Below are 24433 nucleotides of genomic sequence, written 5' to 3' on the forward strand. Positions count from 1 at the left end.
TTTTTTAAATTTTTACACCTACAGCACCTGGTCTTCCTAGGTGGTCTCCCATCCAAGTACTAACCAGGCCTGACCCTGCTTAGCTTCCAAGATCAGATGGGATCGGGCTTGTTCGGGGTAGCATGGTTATAGACATTCATTATTTTTAAAAAATACATCTACAAATGAAGAACCTAAATATCACTCTTAAGAAACTGGAAAAGAACAGCAAAATAATAAACAGAAATCAGAAAATTAGTACAGATAAAAGTTGAAACAGAAAACAAATACCCCTTCCCCAAAATAGCTCAAGGGGAAAATTAATGCAAAAGCTGGTACTCAGAAAAGACAAACAAGAATCTTGCAAGCCTCTTGTAGAGCAGATCAAGGGGAAAATCAGGTGGGGGGAAGGAAGTTCACAAGAGGAGCAATAAGAAATGTGAGTTAACCACAGATTTAGTAGAAATGAAAAGAATCTTAAGAAACTGTAACAAGTAAATGTGAACAATTGGATGATTTCTTTGCGAAATTGAAGCCACCAAAATAAACCAACTTAGAGACCAATCAGCAGCAGTCTACCATGAAAAAGGCTCCAGGACCACACAGGCCCACAGCTAGGTTTTAGCCGACCTTTAGAGGACAAATAAGTCCATGTTCTTTGTACCTGCTTTTCTCACACTGAACGTGTACACCGATGACCTGGGGCTCTTGTCAAAATGCAGAATGGATTCAGTAGGTCTGGGGTGGGGCCTGAGACTGCATTTCTAACCAGCTCCAAGATGATGAGGATTTCAGGCAGTAGGAAACAAAGATATAAAGTTCCCCATTCATTTTACGAAGCTAGCATAACATAAATACCAAAATCAGACAAAACTCATTACAATAACACATTCTCAACCTCAATTTCATTTATAAATATAGATGCACATGCTCAATAACATATTAGCAAATAGACTCAAGCATGAAGTAAAAGAACTAGAAAGTGCTTTAATATGAAGAAACCTAGCAAAATGACTCTTTATATTGATAAACTGAGAGAGAAAACCATATAAGCATATTATATGCTAAAAGCAGCCATTTCTAATAAAAACTTTAAGTAAAATAGGAATAGATGTAAACAAAACTGAGGATATTTATCAAAAACCAACAACAAACATTTTAAATGTCAAAACACTAAAAATATTTAATTAAAATCAAGGAGACTAGGATGTACACTAACACAATTAATATTTAACATTGTTTTAGGGCAGTAGTTCTCAACCCCAGATGCCCATTAGAATCATCTGGAAAGCTTTTCAAAAATATATACCAATTGAATCTCTGAACCTAAGAGGCCTAGCACTAGAATTTTTTAAAAAGCTTCCTGGCTGACATTAATGTGCAGGCCTAGTGTGAGAACCATTGTCTTAGAGGCTTCAGCAAATGCAACATGCAAAGAAAAGAAAACAGGTATAATCTTGGGGAAAGAAGTAGGGTTGCCAGATAAAATACTGAACACTCAATTAAATTTGAATTTCAAATGAACAATGAATAACTTGTTTTAGGATAAGTATGACCCATGCAATATTTGGGACATACTTATCCTAAAAAAATTACCCAGTTTATCAGAAATTCTTATTTAACTGGCACTCTGTATTTTTGTTTGCTATACCTGGCAACTCTGAAAGAAGAGATATATATTATCTCTGCTGATACTATAATTGTCTACCTCAAAAATCCAAAAGAACCTACTAAAAAACTTTTAGAATTAATAACATTTGGTAAGGAGGCTGGATACCAGATACACTGCAACAATAAGTAATTTTTTTTCTTACTCTAACAATGAGTCCTAGAAATGCTAATCAGATTAAGTTTTCCATTTATAACAGTGGCAAAAAAAATTATAAAACATTTAGGAATAAATTTAATAAGAGACATAACCCATAAAAGGAAACCTATAATACCCTATTAAAAGACAGAAAACAATTTATGAGCAAATGGAAAGATAATTATTCTTATATAAAAACTGTTAATATCATAAAAAATGTAAAATTTCCCAAATGTAATGTATAAATTGAATTCAATTTCAGTTACAATCTTAACAGGGCTTTTCTGGGAATTGTATAAAATTATCTTAGAGTTCATATGAAAAAATAAATATCTAAGAATAACTAAGGAAACTATGAAAAGAACAGTAGAGTGAGACTTGCCTTACCAGATACCAGAGAGTTCTATGAAGCCACAAAAACCAAATCAATATAATATTAGCATAAAAATATACAAAAATTAAAGGAAACATCTAAAAAGTCTAGAATTAAATACTGGTATATTTGAGAAATTAGTATATGATAAATGTGGTTGTTCAATTCGGTGGAAAAAGTGTGGTCTATTCAATATATGAGGCTGGGACAAAAGGGTATTTCTATAAAGAATAACAAGTAACAAGTAAATAAGCCACATATTATAGTATATAAAAATGAACTCTTGAATATAAAGACTTAAATGCAAAAAATAAAAATCTTGTAAGAAATTCTGGGAGTAGATATATCATCTAGAGAGATAGGAAAGACCTCTGCAAGTCTAGAATTTATAAAAACAAATATGGATATATTTACTATTTAAAATATAACAACTTTTGTGTGGCAAAGTCAACATGAACAAAATCAATCGACAGTAGATTTGCAATAATTTGTAACAAACACCAGAGGATTAATTTGTATACTATACAAAAATATCTTACAAACTTAGAAAAAAAGATGAATAGCCCAAAATAAAAATGAACAAAAAATATGAATATTCAATCTACAGAAGAGCAAGTTCAGGCACATGAAAAGATGCTCGAATTCTCTAGTAGGGCATATACATTAAAGTACTTTTATAATTTTATACTCACCTGATTCACAAAACATAAAACTATGCTGGTAGAGATGAGAAAAAGAGAAATTTCCATACATTGCAGATGGAAATGGTATCACCAAAGATTTTTTGGAAGACGATAGAGCAGCAGCTCTCAATTTTGAAAGACAATGCTATAGTAACCAGCAATTTGACTTCCGGTAGTTTGTCCCATTAGCAGGGATGGATTAGTATGCCTATATAGGGACATATCTTCAATATTTATTGCTTTGCCTAGTGGTCAAGAGCTGGAGACAAAGTAAACACCTATTAAAAGCAGGACAGCTGAATAAAGAGTGGTCCTCCATAGCACTGAATTATTATATAGTGATTAAAAAGAAAAAAAATTAATGAACAAAACTGTTCCTGGCAGCTCTGTCCATAATAACCCCAACGCCTATTAGTAGTAGAATGGATAAAATAATTCTGCTATATTCACACAACAGAGTACTATACAGTAACCAGAATGAACAAACTACAACTACATACAACTACATTGTGAATGTTATACAGAAAAGTATGTACTGATTGGTTCCATTTATATAAAGCATAAAACAGGCTAAAAAAATCTATGCTGTTACAAGTCAGGATGATGGTCACCCTTGAGTATGGGCGGGGAGGTATATGGAAGGAGGCATGATAGGGATTCTGGGACACTGGTAATGTTCTGTTTCTTGATCTAGGTACTGGTTACATGGTTGTATTCAGCGTGGAAATCCACCAAGCATACACCTATGATTTGTGCCTTCAAAAAAGAATTAGAGCCATTATAGCTTGCAGGGATTTCAACTAGATGTTGCTGGTTGAGAAAAACAGAATGCAGAAAATTATGTATAATATAATCCTATTTTTATACAGCATACAACAATAAAACCACCTTGATTATGTATTACTGTGTATGTAAATGTATGCATATATGAGGACATATATAGGTCTCCAAAGATTTATATGGGACAGATAAAAATATGGAAGGCCATACAGTAGGTTAACATGGCTTCCCTAGGAGAGGAAGAAGGGATGATGAGGGCCATGCTTATGTTGGAGGAGGCAAGGTAAAAGGAAAAAAATAAGTGCCCTTTTTTTAAAGTATAATATGATCCCATGCATGCAAAAACAAAAACAAACAAAAAAACATTAAAGAGGAAAATTATTTAGAAATAATTTCTACCAAAGTTTAAAAATTGAGACCTGGTAAATGACACATAAAGCGCCACGGCATATTATGAACACTCAATCATTGTCCAAATAAAAATATGAAGCCTCAAGATTATTAACAAATAGCAGTGGATACAAAAAGTCTGTTTATCGGCTTCTAGTAATTTAGTGGATTAAGACAATCTGAAAATCCTTTTACTATAATCACCTAAAAGTACTGGGTAAAATGTAACGATTATTTTAAATGTACAGCTAGAGCTCACAAATAATAAAAGCAAATCCCTAGGTGCCAGAAACACAGAGAGAAGTGACAAAGCAGAGGGGTGAGTGCTTGAGCTAATGAAGGTGAGTGGGTATGTGTCTCCAGAACCCAGGGGTTTGGTGTTAATTCCCACGGAGCAGTAGCAAATGAGGCTTTGGGCTCTGGGAAGGAGAGAATTGGAACTGAGAACTTTCCATAAAGCCAAGACCCTCAAAGGACTATTCTATTTATGAAAGGATTTAAAAACAAGAGAGACTAGAGGACACAGGGCTTTGGGTGGGAAAAAAAGAAAAGCTCTCTGAAGATTCAAAACCACAGGACCACAATTCACATTGGTTTTACTCTACCCACATAGTTCAAAAACTCCAGACAAAAAGTAATGAAAGAATTGTTCCTCAAGCAGTGATACTCTCAAGGCATGAGGCAGGAGCAAACAAAAATTTTTCTGAAGAGATACTCCCACATCCCAAATATCATGGGATTTTCGCAGAAAAAAAAATACCAGCCCCACTAATGATGAGTTCACAATAAAAAATGACAAAGTCCAAGAGTGAACAAGTCAACCTGATCGAGTCTACATATATGACAAACATACAATTATACCTCCACAAACTCCAAATACAGAGATAACTAGAATGAAATTATAAAATACATAAAATGACTGGACTAAACCTTAAAAAGAGCAAGCAGAATTTTTTTAAAAATTAAATAGACCACTACCAACAACAACAAAAAAACATAATGTACCTCGGAATAAACCTTTTTAAAAAGATTGCAAGAATAATAATGAGAAATTCTGTATTAAAAAACATTAGAAGTCTATGGCCATGCCACCCTGAATGTGTCCAATCTCATCTGATCTCAGAAGCTAAGCAGGGTCGGGCCTGGTTAGTACTTGGATGGGAGACCACTTAGGAATTCCAGGTGCTGTAGGTGTTAAAAAAAAAGAGAGAGAGAGAGAAGACTAAAATAATTGAAAAAAATATGTACAATGTTCATGGATAGGAAAACTCAATGTAGTAATGATGGCAATTCTATCCAGATTAATCTATAAATTTAATATAGTTTCCATAAAAATCCAACAAGATTTCATGGAATTGACAAGCTGATCCTAAATTATGTAGAGGACTAAAGGACCAAAAAAATTTTAAAGAACAACGGTGAGAAAGAAGGGATTCATAATACCAAATATCAAGATTATTTTAAGTTCTAGTATTTCATACATGAGATAGTCATGAGATGATAGACCAAAGAGACCATTGGATCATAACAGACAGCCTAGAAACAGAGCTTACTATATGACAGAGGTGACATTTCAAATTAGTGGGAAAGAATGAACTACTCAATAAATGGTGTCTCTGCACCATGCTCCCACATTTCCAGTGAATGAAAAAGCTAAATGCTCTGGAAAAGCAAAATTTTTTAAACTTTTGAAGAATATAGTTGGTTCTCATTACTCACGATAGTTGTATTCTATATGATCACTGTGACCAGTGAATTAGCGAATCTGAAGCATTGTTCCTAGGGAAAATATAGGGTTTGATCCCTATGAGCCTCTGGTCACATTTTTGTCAATTGATCAATGACATAACCTTGTTTTATATGTGTTTCTGTTGAAAAACACCTCAATTAATATATATTGATGATTGATTAACACTGAACTCACGGCCAGCAACACTATAACCCATGTCTGAATAAAGTTTATCTAATACATGTAGTTTCTCCATAAGGCACCTCACAGCTTTCTTGCACTTAAGGACGCTAGACAGCATTTCAGTACTACATTTGGGGGCCATGTTAAACAGCAAAATCACCAACAAAAAGCAAAGAAATGAAAAAAAACGTGGCACTAAATATACTGGAAAAAGGACCTTTACTTACAGTATGAGAGCTGGAACAGGAAGGTAGACAGTTGCCTTTTTAACCCCAGCTAGAAATGTGTGACTCTAAATGTTCATTATTTTGCACGTGGCCACCATAAATATTGATTTTAGGTTATAAATAAATTATAGTGAGTAGGTGAATTTGCAAATACGAAATCTGCAAATAATAAGGATCAACTGTATCTTTAATGATATTTCCAGGGTTGGAAAGGATATTTTTGTTTTTAGACAAGATGCAGAAAGCACAAATTATAAATGAAAAGATTGCCAAATTGGATCAATTGAAATTTAAAACTGCTTGAAAATATATGTCAAAAAAGAAAGTGAAAAATCAAGTCATAGACTGGAAGAAGATATCTATTCCCCAAATAATGAACAAAGGATTAGCATCAAGAAGAATTACAAAGTTCTTAGAAATCTGTAAGAAAAAGACAAGTAGCTACAGTATTAGAATGAGCAAAGGATAAAAACAAGCATTTTCTTAGAATAGACTGACCAACAAACTAATAAGATGCTCAATCTCATTTGTAATAAAAAATTATAAATTAAAAGTAAGGTATTTCATAACTCTATCCATCTATCTTTCTATGTGCTTTGTAAAATTTAAGTGTGGTTAAGCACAACTCATGTCAGACAGAAGTTTTATAACATGAAATGACAAACTTTAGTAAAATCAAAGTGCATTTTTTTAGGTAAAAATTCTAACAAAGGCATATAATTAATTCCAGAAATTAGAAGCCCAAGGGAGAAAATGAGAGTTCCAGAAAGAACCCTGAGAATAAATAACCAAACGATATTCAGGAAGCAAGAACAAGACTCACCCAGTACTGCCAGAGACGGGATATTTCTTAAAACCATTATCCCAGGATTATCAGTGGATTTTCATGTGAGGTAATGGGGCAGAAGGTCTGTACACATTAGGTTGTACACATGTAGAACACTCATGTTTCAGATTCTGTTCTTCTGGAACCATGAACTGTTAGCATCAAATTCTGTACCAGTCAGAAGCAGGTTCAAACTCACAGGCACAAGTTGGCACCCCACAAGAACAGACTCATGCCTCAGTCCATTTGTATTGCTTCTGGCCTCGGTGATGAGGTCATCCTGCAGAAGCCAGGCCCTTTTGCATGGAGTTAAACACACACACCTGGCCCAGAAATCAGAGAAGCTGACAGGATCCAGGGAAATGTAGAGTGATTGCAAGTCTAGCTGTGTTTTACACCAACAAGGTGAATCAGCAGCTCAGCAAAAGTATGGAGGAGCTACATGATGGCTGTGCTTCCCTTTGCCTTCCAAATCTCTCAAGAATCTCCCTTGTGGCCCATCTTAACCAGAAACATACAAGGGAATTCTGAGAAATGTAGTTCGGCCTAGTCAAACTGACACATTACAAAGCTACCACATTGTTTAATGGTTAGTTAGGTCTCTTCAGACTCTTCCTTTGTTCTTGAGTCAGCTTTAGTTAATTATATTTTTTCCTAGGAAATAATTCATTCTCTGACTTTTTTAAATTATTGGGATAAAGTTATTCATAGTACTCTTGAGAACCATTTTTAGAAATTTCTGGTAGAGATACAGTTATATCCCCTTTTTGCTCATAAATATGGTTATCTTCTTATTTCTAATTTAACTGCATTATGATCACAGAATGTAGTATCTTTGTTAGCAATTGCTTGGTTTTTGAGATTTTTCTGTGGTCTAACATGTTTAATTTTTATAAATGTTCCACGTGTGCTTGAAAATAATGTGTATTCTCTAAAACTGATTGCAGAGGATACACATACAGACATATGAGCAGGTGGATTAATTGGGTTGTCCAATCTTCTATACATTGATTTTTTATTTATATGATCCATTACTGACAGAGGTATATTTAAAATCTTCCTCTATCAATTTCTCCCAGTAGTTAGATCAATTTTTGCATTACAAATTTTAAAGCTCTGTTACTAGATTCATATATGTTTATAATTATTATATCTTCCTGGTGAATTCCTTTTAGCATTCAGTAATGACCTTTTTTATCCCTAATGATATTCTTTGCCTTAAAGCCTATCCTGTCCAATGTTAATATTGTTATGACTTAAATAATGCTTTTTTTCTGCCCCCCGCCCAGAGATTTCTTTTACTTTCCTGCCAGCTCAGCTATGCATTTAAAAAAGATATTTCTTACATTTTATCCATTATTTCTGGTGTGTATAACAGGCAAGGTTATTATATATCTACTCTGGCATATTGGTAGATCTTGAAATTCTCAAACTTAGAGAGAAAAATTAAAATATACTTACCATTAAACAGAAATCTTATTATGTTTGAATGCAATTAGAATAGCAGAATAAATTGCACAATGTATACATAACCAAGGCCCAGTCTTACCAGTGAAGGTGTCAAACCATATTAATTTTAGGGCTCATTCTGAATGTATTCACTTTGTATCTCCAACAGACAAGAATATGCTCTTTCAAATAATACACTCCCACAGCTTCCCCCAAGAATCTGATATGGCCCCCACCCCTAAAGAGTGATTCCCCTACAATTGAGAATCGCTGGTTTACGTATCGCCAAAAAAGATTACAGTTGAAAGGTGCAAGTATTTTATTCTATTAGTAGTTTGGTATTCCTCTTCCTATCCCTCAGCCACTCACAGATGTTATGTTTTTCTTTGATGCTCTGTGGGTTCCTTTCAGTATGTTTCCAAACTTCTCTGATCTCCTGGTTAGGTGGCATCTGAGACCAACACTAGGCTCAAATCCATTTTCTACATAGAAATGTGTGGGTCCGAATCACTGGAACCAAATCTATCAGCTGACATTTAGCCTAGTCTTACGAATAACACCTTACTAGGGACTTCTAATACCCACACTATACATCTGTTTATGGCATAAATTGGGGTATACTTTTCTCTACTACTGGCTATGAATTGCGAGGGTCCTGGAAAAGATTGTGTCAGTGGCTGTTTACAAGGAGGGAAAGCCCTAATTCTTGTTACACATGCTTGGTGTCTGATTTGTTCAGATGATCTAATTTATGCACCACATAGAAAGCCTTCAAAAACTCATTAAAGTCGATGCTTCCATCTTTGTTTAAGTCCATTCTTCTAGCAAGCTCATCAACTTGGGATTCATCAATACAAATATTGTAGTGACTATTGAAAAGATTCCACATGGACTGAAATTCTTCCATGGAGATCAGACCTAAAAGAATATAGGGGAAGGCTGTGAGTGTTCATTTTAAGACCCACTTAAGGGAGGGGTCGGGAAGCCATACTGATTGACTAGTCCCAATTAGCTCTCTAACATGCCTGACCATCAAGACACTGAAGGAAATAGAAAAGTGAGATTGTGAGTATAATAAACAATACGTCACTTTAAACTACCAAGTGATCCTGAGATTATTCTAAAGCTGAAATGAGTAAACAGTGAAGGAATAGGGGTGGGGAGATTGTGGATGTGGGACTATATGTGGTATAAAAATTACAAGATCTAAAATCTAAGGGAGAGGGACGTGGAAGGAGGGCAGAGAGGAGAGCAACAGCAAAGCAGAGAGAGAAGATACCCTGGGACTCAGTAAGAACATTGCAAACAATGGCTCAGCCATTTTTTATAGGTAATAATTTACTTTTGTGTTTTGATTATTGATTTTTTTTGGTGTTCAGTGATCTCTGCAGTTAGAGATTATCTGGTGATTTTTTTAAAGTTTGAAAATAAGTAATTGTGCATCAAAACTAAGCAGAAAATGAGTTTTCATAGTCCTCAGTCCCATAAACAAAAGTAGAACTCTAGGAATGATTTTTATTCCCAGGAATAGCTATGTTTAAATGGACAGTGAGCTCTCTTTTCATCTGTGCTATGATTTATAAAAGGAGCTATTCTTGTCTGACTTGTGGATACATAGGCCTATATAAGACCATATGGTCTTGAATACAGTTTGTAGCCAAACTAAAATAACAATAATATTAAAAGAAGAGTCCCCTTCCACCTCTGAGTTAAATCGAATTTGGATAAAGAAGCGATAGATGAAAATAGTTCTGGTTTCAGAGAAACAGACTAGCTTTTGCTTTCTATTGCTGGTGAACTAATCAAAGTTCATTTACCTGAGTGATCGGAGTCAATGACATTAAAGATGATATGCAGGTCAGATCGGTATCTGTACAGAGTTTCAATTAGAGCAGACTGAACCTAAAATAAAGATTTTCTAAGTGTTAAAACACATAGAATTAATAACACAAATCATTTTAGTAAACATAACAAACACAATACATCATCACCAATTCAAAGTATGTGAATTAGACAGATGGAACCCAACCCTCTTTAATCAGATAGAAGACCATGCTCTTGAGTTTTGGTGCATTTGTAGTTGTGCTCCACAGAGCACAGGGCCGAAGAGGACCAGGAAGCAGTAAATAACAACAGCCAACATTTACTGAGAACACCTTGTGTGCCAGGCTCTGCATTATCTCTTCTGTGAGTTGTTTCATTCAGTCCTCAACACAGCCCCAAGGAACAGAACTATTCTTATGTCCATTTTACAAATTAAAGAACAGAGTGGTAAAGTAAGTTTCCCAAGGTTTGCATAGCCAGTAAGTAGGATTTGAATCTCAGTTGTCTAAAGCCAAGGCCTGTGAGCTCAGTCACTGCGGTAAACTGCCCCTTATGTGAAGCTCAAAGCCTCCTTCTTGTGGATATTTGAGGCTCCCACCTACGCTTTTACTTTCCTTCTCTCTGCTTTTAACTTCTCATCTCCCCTGCAAACAATCACCCCGGTCTTAGTTCCCATCAGCTTTCAGCCCAACATTATAACTAATTGCTGATGAGTTGTTAACTAATGAATACTGGAGGTCTGACAGCTTTCCCTGAGGTATTCCCATTTTAATAAAGAATTCTAAACTTTCAAAGTCTCTAAGGTATAAGATGTCATGTCAGTAAGTCTATATACTCACAATTTAATAGGGAACATGTTGAGTATTTTAAAGGGTGTGTTATATAAAAGAATGGATGTCACATCTACCCTTCTGCTGGACAGCCCTTAAGAGAAGAATCACACATTTGACATGGATTTGCTTGCAGAACCTTTTTCTTCTTTTTGCCTATCTTCAAAACATGCACATTTCCTGAACAGACTGCAATGTACCTGGGCAAACATCCTCAGGCCTTTCCTAAGACTGCCACTCTCATTCATTATATGACCCTACTCCCAACTGTTCAAAGGACTATAAATTATGCTTATAAGTTATCTAAAGGGTGTTTCATTGTGGCCAGGATATAGCCAGGGCTGTGTTTCACTTGCCTCTTGCACAGGCTTCTGAATGTGCATATCATCAAAGCAGGACATGTAGTCAATATTTCCATCTTTGTCTGTGGTGACCAAACGATAGCTCAGGGATCTCCATGGTAAGTTCAGCCCCAAAACGTTCTCCATGGAAAAAGCCCACTGGCCCATAGAAAGTTTTCCTAACAACCAACCAAAAAAAAAAAGAAGAAGAAGAAGAAGAAGAAGAAGAAGAACAGAAAATAGCTTATTAATTGGCTGATAATTTGATAAAGAAATGCAACCTCCTCAGGGGAGCCAGTGGGAAGCTTGGGGTTCTGAAGCCTGGGTGCCTCCTGTCCCCTTACAATTTGTCCTACTGGGCCCCACGGCTCCGAAAAACTAAAGAAAGTCTTCAGTGTTCCACAGCCTTTCCCCTTACTATTATGTGTAAGCAATCAGACTTTAGGTGTTAGATTTCTTTTTCCTTTTTCTGATTAATGAAATAAGGTATGTTTATAATAGAAGATTTGAAAATGCAAAAGGATATAAAGAAAAAATGGTATAAAGGATAAAAGATTACTTTCATTTTTAACATTTTGACATATTATTTACCTCTCATTTTCCTAGGTAATATCCTTTCATCCCTTAATATTATACATAGTTTTTCAAAATATACATATCTTTATTTTTTCCTGATTATTAAAGATATGCTCATTTGAAATGATTTTGAATAAACAGAAAACAATGTTATTATTTCTAGTGTTTTTCATCTGTATATAAACATGTATGAATGTATATATTTTTTATCTTTCTTAAAGCCAAATATACATTGTACTCTAATATATGTCTTATATACATGGATTATATATGGCAACACACACATCAAAAAAAACATATTTATTCTAATCCGATTGTTTACTTACAAAAAATCATGGACATCCATCTATGTTAATAAACAGATCTACATCGTTTTAATGATTATGAAACTATTTCATTATTTCCTTAGGATCACTCCTAGAAGTGGAATTGCTGGGTAAAAAGGATATGTACATTTTTAAGATTTTTGATATATATGGCCAAACTGCTTCCAAGAAAAACTATCCATTTACACTTCCACAGGACCATTTCTTACACACTTATCTACTAAGGATATAATTCATTTTTTTAAATTGAAGTTTAACAAATACAGAAAAGTTCATAAAACAAATACAGAGCTCGGTGGATTATCACAAAGGGAATTCTTATGTAAGCACCACCAATGACAAGAAATAGAATACTGTCAATATCCAAAAAGCCCTTGTGGCCCCTCACAATTACTATCACCTCCCACTTTCCCAAGGAGAGCTGCTATATTGATTTCTAACACGATAGTTTACTTTTTGCGTTTTTGATCTTTACAAAAATAGAATCACAAAGTATATATATGGGGAGAGTCTGGCTTCTTTTGTTTAACACTAAGTTCATAAGATTCAGCCATGCTGTTCCATTTAGTTATAGTGTCTTCATTTTCGTTCATGTATACAGTATTCCTTGGTATAACTACTGACAATTTATATATCCATTCTACTGTTGGTAGACATTGAGTTATCTCTAGTTTGGGGCTACCACAAATAGTGCTGCTAAGAACATTTCTGTACACGCCCCTTTGGTACATTGAACCTATAGCTCGGTTTGGAGAGAGTTTATATCTTGACAACACTGGCCCTTGAACATAGCAATATCTAGTCATTTATTTCAATCCTTTTTAATTTCTCTTAGTACTATTTTAGAAATCTCATATATCAATCATTTAGTTTCTTCCCTGGTACTTGATTATCTATTACGAATGGTATCTTTTAAGATTTTCATTATCTAAAAGTTAACTGCTGGATATACTAGCTATCAATTTATTCCCACTCAGTTCCAGTTCTACAGTTCTTTGCCCTGTTTTGTAATATTGGAGCTGAACTCTGTAAATATTCCTTTTTTTGTCAATTGTTATAATGTTAGACTTTGTAAGCAGAGCGTGCGGGAAGAATGCTCTAAGACATAGCAGAAGAAATGGTTCTGGTGTGCTTTGCTTCTTGCATCTACAGCATAGCATGGTTGCCAGAGGTGTGTGGGAAATGCAATAGCATTCACTCTCTATTGAATTTCACTGACACCACAGTGGGTGCCTCACTTACCAACAGTGTGTGGAAGACACAGTGGTTCATAGCTCAAAGAGTTTTGCTGGCACCACATTGGGTGGCTCCATCTTCTCTGATACTGGTGTACTAGCTGCAGACCAACTCTGACCTGAGACTACTTGGTAAACTTCCACCCCACCCACACCCTCTCCAGTAAGGTCTGAATCTTAGCCTTGGTTGGGAGTCGAGGGCTCTTCCAAATTTGTTCCTTCCTTGGGCACTCTCTCTCAGCCTTAGAGAGAGTAGCTGTTCCCTACACTTCCTATGCCTATATTCTTTAGAGTTCTCTTTTATCCCTTTTATAATAGATCACCTTTTACTAGTTATTCTTTACATAAATTTCTCTGTTCAAACCACTGGTGTGGTTTCTCCTGAGTAGACTAACTGATACACTCATATATGGAAATGCTATCAATTTCTGTGTATTTGCCTTGTGCTCTACAACTTCCTAAATTCATTTACTAATGCTAATAGTTTTTTTATGGATTTATTTGGGTTTCCTATATATTAAATCATGTTGTCTACATGTAGTGACATTTTATTTCTTCCTTTCTAATTCTTATGTTTTTATTTAACTTGCCTTATTGCACTGGCTAGCATCCCTAGTACAATGTTGAACAGAGTCTTGCAAGTGGGAATCTGTATTCGTTTCTTACTGTTGTTGTAACAAATTATCACAGACTTAGTGGCTTAAAATAACACGAATTTATTCTTTTACATTTTGGAGTTTAGAAGTCCAAAATCAGTTTCATGGGGAGAAGAGATGTAGCCTAGAGACTTATCTTATTTACTTTGAGCCTTGTAAATGCACTACAATTCTGCATCCTCTAGAATCTAGCTGTTTTTTAACAGGCAGTCCTTTCGGAGTTTCTAGTCTGACATATTACCAGAACAGAAATCAAATTTAGGGTTGCTGTTGTTTTGTTAAGTTGAAGGAAGTTTACCGAAAAGAAGGACTATGCCCTTTTCCAAACATATAATGGATTACATTTTACTTTTATCTATATTATTCCTTGCTAGAAAAAATAGAGAACTGAAATCTTGAGAAAGCAAAGAAAATGAAAACTGATCTGTATGTAACTTGGTATGTCAAAAAAAAATGGTAAGCATTACATAACTGTATTACCTGATTTATTGCGGTCTTGAAGTTGGAAAGCATGAATAAGGTCACTTTTCCGTGAAATCATTCTCTCTTTTAATATCCTGATGGCACTACTTTCAATAGTAGTTACCCTATGTTAAGAAAACAATTATTAGGTAAAAATTACATAAATCATCCTGTTCTGTTCCAATTTATTTATTATTTGTTTGTTTGTTTATTTTTGTTGTTTCATTTTAATGTGCCATATTACCACTTACCAGTTTCTACTTTAAATGAATTGCCTAACTTCATACATACCATGTTACTAGGTGGTGAATGTGTGTATATGTACGTATGTGTATGCATGTTTTGTGAAATTTTAAAAGAATTACCACTGGTGTTTTCTTTTGGATTTCAAAGATTCACATGAACAATTAATATCTGAGAATGCCCAAGACAATCTTGAAAAAGAAGGAAAATAAAGAGGGACTTGCTATAGCAGAAATTGAAATTTACCATAAAGTTACTGAACCAAAACAGCAGGTATTGACACAGGAGAAGCCAGATACTTGAGTAGAACATAATAGAAACATCATAAGTATAGCAGACTGCATGTGAGAATAATATGGTATAACAAAGGAGGTATTACAATTCAGTAGAAAGAGACAATTAAAAAAAATGATGCTAGCATAGTTAATTAGCTGACTAGATACGAAACTTTTACCTCAGACCATTAACAAAAATAAATTCAAAATAAAGGAGAAACAGAGAAACAAAGTAGTCATGAGTCATATCCTCCCCCCTCCCAAGAACAGCAAAATGGCTGATATAAATCTAATCCTATCAATAATAACATCATATGTGATTAGATTAAATAAATTAAAAAGCAGAAATTGTGAGACTGGATGGAAAAAAAAAAAAACAAGATCCAAGTATATGTTGCCTACAGGAGACACACTTTAGTTTCAGCTTGAAAGGAAAAGAACAAAGGTACATCATACAAACAGCAATTATGGAGAGTAAGAGTGGCCATACTAATAGCAGACAAAAAGACTTTAAGACAAAAGCTGTTACTAGAGATAAAGAAGAATATTTTATAATGATAAGTCAATCAGTCAAGAAGATGAAACAAATATAAACACATATGAACCTAACGATAGAACCCAAAACTACATGAAGCAAAAACTGACAGAATTGAAGGGAAAATAGACAATTCAACAATAGTTGGAGACGTCAATACTCTACTTTCATTAATAGAACAACTAAGCAGAAAATCAAAAAGGATACAAAAGACTTAACAGCACTATAAACCAACTAGATCTAACAGATAAGAGAAAAACACTCCACCCAACAACAGAAGAACATATAGTCTTCTAAAGTACATATGGAGCATTCTCCATAAGACCCTATATTAGGCCATAACATAAGCCACAATAGATTTTAAATGATTAAAATCATATAAAGTTTCTTTTTGGACTACAAAAGAATTAGAGATTAATAACAAAGAAATTTAGGAAAATCACAGATATGAGGAAATTAAACAATACAATCCTAAATAGCCAAAAGGGTCAAAGAAGAAATCACATGAGAAACTAGAAAATACTTCAAAATAAATGAAAATTAAAATACATGCAACGACATGGATGGACCTAGAGGTTATTATGCTGAGTTAAATAAGTCAGATAGAGAAAGATAAATACTATATGACTTCACTTACATGTGGAATCTAAGGACCACAAAGAACAAACTAATCAAAAACAGACTCGCAAATATAGTGGACAGTTTGGTGACAGACAGAGGAGAGGGAGGTTGGGAGGCTGGGAGAATGGGGTGAAAGGTTAAAGAAGTACAAATTAGTAGTTGATAGTTGGGCACAGGGAGCATGGCAGAGAGAATACAGTTAGCATAAATATGATGGCTAAGTGGAGGGCCAGGGGAGGGAGGAAGCAATTGGGGAGATTGTTTTATGAACATCATAGATGTCTAACCAAAGTACTGTATAATTAAACTAATTTAAATAAATAAATTTATATTAAAAAAATTACAACATGCCAAAACATATTGAGATGTAACTAAAGCAGTGCTTAAAGGAAAATTTATAGTTTTAAATGCCTACATTAAAAAAAGATCTCAAATCGCTAACATCATTTGTACCCTCAACATCTAGGAAAAAAGAGTAAACTAAAACCTAAAGTAAGCAGGATGGAAATAATAAATAATAGAGGAGGAATAGAGAGTAGAAAACAATAGAGAAAATCAACAAAACCAAAAATTGGTTCTTTGAAAAGATCAATGAAATTGACAAACCTTTAGCTAGACTGGCCAAGAAAAAAAAAGAAAGAAGACTCAAATTTCTAAAATCAGGAATGAAAGAGAGGTCATCATGACTGACCTTGTAGAAATAAAAACGATTAAAATATAAGGAAATACTATGAACAACTGTACACCAACAAATTAGATAACCTAGGTGAAATGGACAAATTCCTATAAAGACAAACTATCAAAATCAACCAAGAAGAAATTTAAAAAAAAAAATAGAACATACCTGGAACAAGTAAAAAGATTTACTAAGTAACCAAACAACTTCTCGCAAAAAAAAAAAAAAAAAAAAAGCTAAGGGCCAGATGGCTTCACTGGTGAATTCTATCAAACATATTTAAAAATGAATTAATACCAATCACTCAAAAATTTTTCTAATAGAAAAGATGGGTTTACTACCCAGCTTATTATATAATATAGCCAGTATTACACTGATAACAAAACAGACAAAGATCACAAGAAAACTACAGAACAGTATCTCTTAGGAATGTAGATGAAAAATCCTCAACAACATACAAGCAAATGGCATTCAGCAACATATGAAAAGGATTCATACCATGAACAAGTAGGATTTATCCCAGGAATGCAAGGTTTGTTTAACATCTGAAATTAATCAATGTAATATACCATATTAATAGAATAAAGGACAAAAACCACATGATCACTTCAATAGATGCAGGAAAAGTATTTGACAAAATCCAATACTTTCATGATAAAAACACTGAACAAACTAGGCATAGAAGGGCACTTCTTTAACCTGAGAAGTGGCATCTAATAGCTACTCTAGCTAATATACTTAATGGTGAGTGACTGAATGTGTCCCTCATAAGATCAAGAACACGACAAGGATATCTGCTCTCGCTGCTCCTATTCAACATTGGTCTGGACGTTCGAGCCAGGGCAATTAAGCAAGAAAAAGAAGTAAAGGCATCCATACTGGAAAGGAAGAAGTAAAACTATGTCTATTCACAGATAATATAGTCTTGTATATAGAAAATCCCAATGAATCCACCAAAAACTATTAGAACAAAGAAGTTCATCAAGATTGCACAATATACAAAATAAATTGTATTCTATATCCTAGAAATGAATGGTCCAAAATATAATTAAGGAAACAATTCCATTTACTATAGCACCAAAAAGAATAAAATACTTAAAAATGAATTTAACAAAAGTACACTTAAAAGCACATAATATTGTTCAAGGAAATGACAGATCTGAATAAATAAAACAATATGGATTGGAAGACTTAATATTGTCAAGATGGCAATAACCACCAAAGCTGATTCTAAAATTCATATGGAAACGCCAGGAATCCAGAATAATCAAAACTACCTTAAAAAGAACCAAGTTCAACTCACATTTCCAAGTTTCAAAACTTACCGCAAAGCTATAGAAATCAGGACAGTGTGTTACTTGCATTAGGATAGACATATAGATCAATGGAATATAATTCAAAGTCAAGAAATAAACCTGTGCCTTTATGATCAATTGATTTTTGACAAGTATGCCAAAACAAACAGGGGAAGGATAGTCTTCCCAATTGATGGTGCTAGGATAACTGAATGTCCACATGTCAAAGAACGAAGTTGGACCTCTATCTCATACCACACACAAAAGTTAACTTAAAATGGATCAGACACCCAATTGTAAAAGCTTAATCAATAAACATCTTAGAAGAAAACAGGAATAAATTCTTGTAACTGTGGGTTAAGCAATGGCTTTTAGATACGACACCACAAGCACAAGCAAAAAAGAAAAAAATATATCGGATTTCATCAAATTAAAAACTTTTGTGCTGCAAATAATATCATTAACAAAGGGAAAAATACATATGTCTAGTAACTGACATGCTAAGTTTAGGATATATAAAGAACCATTACAACATGATAAATATAAAATGGAGGAATAATATATATAGGAAATTCAAAGAAGAGAAAATATAATTTCCAAAAACATAAGATGGCTAAACTCGGCTGTCTAAAAAATTCTAATTAAAATAGTGACATTTACTATCAGCTTGGCAAAAATTAAGAATAGGTTTATAATATTAGAGATTACTGAGGATGTGAAGAAACTAGTATGTTGTTTTTCAGACTGTTAATTTTTACAATTATTTTGGGGTATCTAGCAAAATTTAGAGCATGTAAATCCATAAATTTCACATTTTGAAATCTTACATAAAAGCAACACTAAAACATATATGTATGTACATGTATATGTATATATGTATACACACATGCACACAGAAATGTTTGTTATAGTATTGTTTTTAAGTGTAAAACCCTGGAACCAATCTGGATGGCCATCGATTGAATAAGCTTTGGTCATTCCATAATTGTCATGACATATGTATATTACAGAATATTGTATATCTACTAAAAAAATGAATTGAGTCTATATGTACGAACTTGGAGAAATGTTCATGATAGAATCTTCAGTAAAAAAAGTCAGTTGCAGAATCGAATGTGCAGTGTGCTTTTACCTTTGTAAAAAAAAATGTATGTATGGTGTTTACTGACTTTCTCCTCCCACTAGGATAAGCAGTTGATGAGGGAATGGACTTTTGCCTGTTTTGGTTATTACTATATCATCTGTGCCTAGAACAGTGTCAGGCACATAGTAGGTGCTCAAATTTTTTTTATTCAACGAATGAATAACTGCTTGTCTATTTTTGTAGGAACAAGGAGAAGAGGGTGGAAGGCCATTAATTTCAGCAGCCTATGAAGAAAAAGGATTATTGAGGCATAGGGGGAGAAAAAATCATCAACATTTTCTTTATACATCTTTTTTTATGTCTCACTTGTTAACAATAAACATATTCATTCAATAATGAAAAACTCTTAAAAAGATAATGTCGAAGGGAGAAAAGGAAGATAAGCTATAAATGTCATCACATGGAGAAACACACTCGTCTTGTTATTTACACTTCTGGGTAGAGAAGAGACAAAGAAGCAAGACGAGACTGGGCTGTTTGGGGGCAGAGAAGGCTGTAGGTCAGGCTTCTTTTCTTATATTCAATTAGGGACTGTGTGTGGATGCTGGCCACTTTATCTATCTAAAGAGATGTGTGAATTAAAAATTGCTCCTGTTGGTGTCAAATATGAGTGTATCCGCTATTCGGTGTCTGGAACTATTTCCATTTTGTTTATACCAATGAGTAACCAATAAGTAACCAACTCCTGTGGCTGCTCTTAGTCCCTCTGGATTGGTTCTACTTGTTCACCAGTAGCAGCGCTTAGAATGTCCCTTAGAGTATACACACCTTTGGTAAAGAGGCCTCGAGCACGTTGCTTTGGTTACTTGGTACTGAAAAAAGCGAGGGACCAAACCAAAATCCAGCTTCACGTAAGCACCTCGATTACTGCCTTCTTCATAATAGTTAGAAGCAGAAAATACAGTAATAACCTGATAAGAAAAAAGAGGGTTAGGTTCACAAGGAGTTAGTTTTCAAAATTTCCTTCAATAAAGTCAGAAACAGCTCAATTCTTTAAAAAGCAAAAACAAAAACAAAACGAAACAAAACCAAAGTTTAAAATCCATACGAATTATCCAAGTCTAACAAGATTTCCTGCGATTCTATCAGACAAAAACAAGGCTTTCAAATCAGTGTCCCCGGAAGTACTGACTTCTAACCCTCATTCCCACAGTGCATGGCCTTGCAATCCTGTATACAATTTCAGCTCCGTATCTTAAAATCCTCCTTAATGCCTGGTTTTGCAAATTTTAATTTTCCAAGGGGGTAAGGCCTTTATTTTCTTTCCTTGCAATATTTGAGCATTCAAAATAAAACTTGTCTAGTATCACAGTCTTTTTCTTTTGCTTAGAGATGGCTGGTTTAGAGGGTTTGGGGCCCCCCACAAAACCAGTGCTTTAAAGGCAGAGAAATAGTGGCTAGAATAAGGTACCATGACCACTCTGTTGGGAAGGAACCAGCCTTGGGGCAGTGGTGACATTTGCAGTGACAGGAAACATGGCTTAGGCCCGGTCCTGCCCTAGTAAACATGTCACCTCAGACAAGCCACTGCAGTTTTCTCTCTATTTTCTTATTACAAAGAAACCCTAAATAATACTTGCCTTAACCATCTCACAATTGTTAGTATGAGCCTCAAATAAACTAACAGAGTTAAGAAAAGTAAAAGTGTTGAAATAGAAGGAAATGCCCTACAATTTGGTATTCTTTTGTATTTATTGCTGTTTAGTATTAGAAAAAGGGATATCCCAGGACAACTTGGGACCAAAAAACCAGTTTCTCAGTCCTCACCTCTTCTGGCCTTCTCATACACCACACTGCAGGAGTGCAACACACTCCACGATAGTGGTTGCAGCTAAACGGACCACAGCAAGTGACTTGCTAGAGATCACCTACTCAGTGAGTGGAAGGGAAGTGTGTTTTGTGCCTCTGCCTTGCACAGGCAAAGTAAAAAAGGTGGAAGAGAGCAAACTGGATTCACTGCTGCCTTTTATGTGCTCTGTGAGGATAAGTACGTTCTTAACTCCACTGTACTGGAGGGTCGCCGTGCGATTATTAAAGAATGAAGGTTTTCTGTGTACTTAGTGTCACATGTCAGAGTTTCTATCTCTGGGATTAGGGAAGATCAGGAAAATAAACCAAATATCTTTTAGGGAAAGGGACAGAGAGGCCCCTTCAAATAACCTACACGAACTCTACAGTCTCATGTTTTTGTCTACCAAAGCTTGGCCTTCTTTTTGGGTACTAGGGCAGACCTCTTCCCATGGGTCTCTAGGTGAGACACATCCTGTGAAGAAAGACTGCTTGGGAGAAAGATGTCTGTCACGATGTCACCAACAATGTTACCTTACCTTCCCGTCATGGCAGACTTCATACCCTTCGGGCTTACATTCATGAGACCTAACAATCATCTTCAACTGGTATTTATTAAGGATCTTAGAGGTAATATCTGGTCCAAAATAGCAGCCCCCTCCTCGGCATGTATTTGGATAACAGCCTCTTTTGCTTCTGGGATCGCTCCACAGAATATCGATAACCTTGAAACAACAAACTAGATTAGATTAGGATGCTACTTACAAGTGAGTTTATCTTGTTAGATTCCAACTTCTTTTCCAGAAATATTTACAGAAACATTATCCCACCTGAAGTCTTACTATTTCTCATTCCTCCTTCAAAATTGTTTCATATTTTTCTCCTCCATGAATCTTTTCCAGAATGATTTTAATGCCCTTAGCCACCACAATCTCTTTCTGCTCATCCCCAATAACCAATGTCACAATAATAATAATTAATGTAGCAATACTTAGTAGTCATGAAAAATCAGCCCGTGTAGAGCTTTTTTTTTTTTTTTTTGGTCTTTAAAATTTCCATCACAATTGTTTCATAATTGCTGAACCTACAAAGTTGTCTTCTCTTCAAAGCACTTCATTGTCATGTTCAAAGGAGAAAGTAGTTCCCCACAGTGAACACATATTAGGTGTTCTTAATATGCCAAAAAAGATAAGGTAGGTCTCTCAGCTGTGGCTTCCGCCCTGGTGTTCTGAACATAACATGAGGAAGCCTGTTGAGAACATAACATGAAGAAGCCTCTTTCTCATCACAAATATAGACCACTGCTCATCCAGGAATACTTCCTAAAGCATCTCCTTCACTTTAAGGCCTCTTGATGACTACGTCTCAATTTTAGCAATACATTTAGCTACTGGTTGGTTTCCACAAGTATTCCTCTAAATCCACAAGTATTTTATTAGCATAACATTTCCTTTTGGGGCTGAAATAGTCAAATATAGGCTACATGATGCCCAGGACAGAAGTCTCAAGTTTCCAAGAATATTTTTCATAAAAAGTTGGGGGCTCCCTGTCTGTGGCTCTGATCTACGTATAATGTTTCTTTATTTAAACATCTCCTATAAGAGCTTAAAGCAGTAGTGAGAAAAACTAACTTTGTCATTAAAGTCATGCAACCTTGAGAAAATGTTTTGGGTCTCACTTTCTAGGTCTTTAAAATCAGGTGTTTGGGCCAGATGACTTGTAAAGTATCTCAAAGTTCTAACAAACTATGACTCTAAGAGTCAATATTTTTCCACGTGCTTCTTTTGAGGGCATGAAGAAGCAAGCATTTTAAGTTATGCAGTTATTCTGGTGGGTCCAAACAAGGCCTTAAGAAAAAAACCAGAAATGACACTCTCACTAAACATGGCTGTACAGCCATTTATAGATTTGGCACTGAAGGGAAGCTAGAAACCAGCAAGGGGAAAACAATGAGGAGGACAGAACAGAACTAGTAGAAGCACTACTCTGGAATGACAGGCACCTGGTCAGAAATCTGGCTCCAGGCACATTTCAGACACTTGCAGAGGTTTTGACTGATTGAAGTGAGAATTAAAATCACTCAAAGATTCTCCTTTCTCCCCCACTGAATTCCAACATCGGTATAACCCTACCCTACAAATAAATATAATGTAACCCATTTACTTTGCTGGTGTTTATGATAAAAATAATACCTGCATTTTAAACTGAATCATATCTGGCTCTTACACCATACATTCATGTTCAGGGGATGTAATTTGACCTTTAGTATAATGAAGAAGGAAATATGGAACACAAGGAACTGTGTTTTCTAAGGAGGGGATTAAGTTTTAAATTCCTACATGAGATGCAAAATTACCCCAGGAAAACCTCTTAAATTACCTTAAAGCACAGTATACGTGATTTTGTATATACAACCCTATACAGGAATATGGATGTGCAATTTTTTATATATGTAATAATGTGTAATATAATAAATTACATGAAAATAAAATTTTACACTTTGTCTCCTTTTTGCCATAGGCATATAGTTGAAATTTACATAAATTAAACATACATATGATGGGACTCTGTTGAACTAGAATAAGTCCTGGCCAACGAGTTAATTCTTCAAGTGTCACCTGTGTTGTCTTGGACAAATCACTTAACCTATTCGGGCCTCAAATGGCTCAGCAATGAAATGAGGAAGATATATCTAACACTCAGTTTTCTTTGATTCAAAGTCATAAGGGGTATCGATTTTATAGAAATGAACTTCTTCAGAATCATCCATTCCATGAATTCTGCATTTCTTTTCTCTGTCTAGAATTCGTTCACTTGGTTAGGTTTACCCAAACTGTGGCCACAAAATAGATTTAATTCTGAGGCTCACAGACAAAAAATTCTATAAAGGGATCTTGGTGGTGAAACAAATTCCTAGGCAGAGACAATCTCTTTCCTCTCAACAACATCCTCTCCTCTGAAATGCAAAGGCCTTTTGGGTGGTAAGTACATACAAGAATAATTATTTATAACATTCTTTCCTGAAATTTTCAAACCAAAAGTTGGACAAGTTTTACTGAATGACAGCTTTTATATGACCTTGTCAACAAAAAACAATTTGTGTCTAGCTTTTAAATCTAAATCCAAAATATACTCTGCAAGAAATGCCCTGTGCTTGTCTGTTAAGTAATCCAGTTTCCA

At 34.8% G+C, this 24433-nt stretch overlaps 1 protein-coding gene and 2 pseudogenes across 3 annotated transcripts in view; 1 reads left to right on the forward strand and 2 right to left on the reverse strand.

Moving 5' to 3' along the window:
* Nucleotides 1-15: 15 nt before the first annotated feature.
* On the reverse strand, nt 16-134 carry LOC120594356 (uncharacterized; annotated as a pseudogene).
* Nucleotides 135-5087: 4953 nt separating this feature from the next.
* Nucleotides 5088-5206, forward strand: LOC120594358 (uncharacterized; annotated as a pseudogene).
* Nucleotides 5207-8730: 3524 nt separating this feature from the next.
* The window catches only part of PPEF1 (protein phosphatase with EF-hand domain 1), a 107855-nt gene continuing 92152 nt past the window's right edge, over nt 8731-24433 (reverse strand). For all 3 annotated transcript variants that reach the window (XM_039852261.1, XM_039852260.1, XM_039852262.1), the window contains 6 exons: nt 21793-21978; nt 20234-20376; nt 14695-14801; nt 11437-11600; nt 10244-10328; nt 8731-9344 (listed from right to left, as the gene is read on the reverse strand). In XM_039852261.1, the coding sequence (XP_039708195.1) occupies nt 9136-9344; nt 10244-10328; nt 11437-11600; nt 14695-14801; nt 20234-20376; nt 21793-21978 (894 nt within the window). In that variant the 3' untranslated portion in view covers nt 8731-9135. The remainder of the gene's footprint in view (nt 9345-10243; nt 10329-11436; nt 11601-14694; nt 14802-20233; nt 20377-21792; nt 21979-24433) is intronic.

This window comes from Pteropus medius, unplaced genomic scaffold (assembly GCF_902729225.1).
Source record: "Pteropus medius unplaced genomic scaffold, Ma_sr-lr_union100, whole genome shotgun sequence".
Lineage (NCBI taxonomy): Eukaryota > Metazoa > Chordata > Mammalia > Chiroptera > Pteropodidae > Pteropus > Pteropus medius.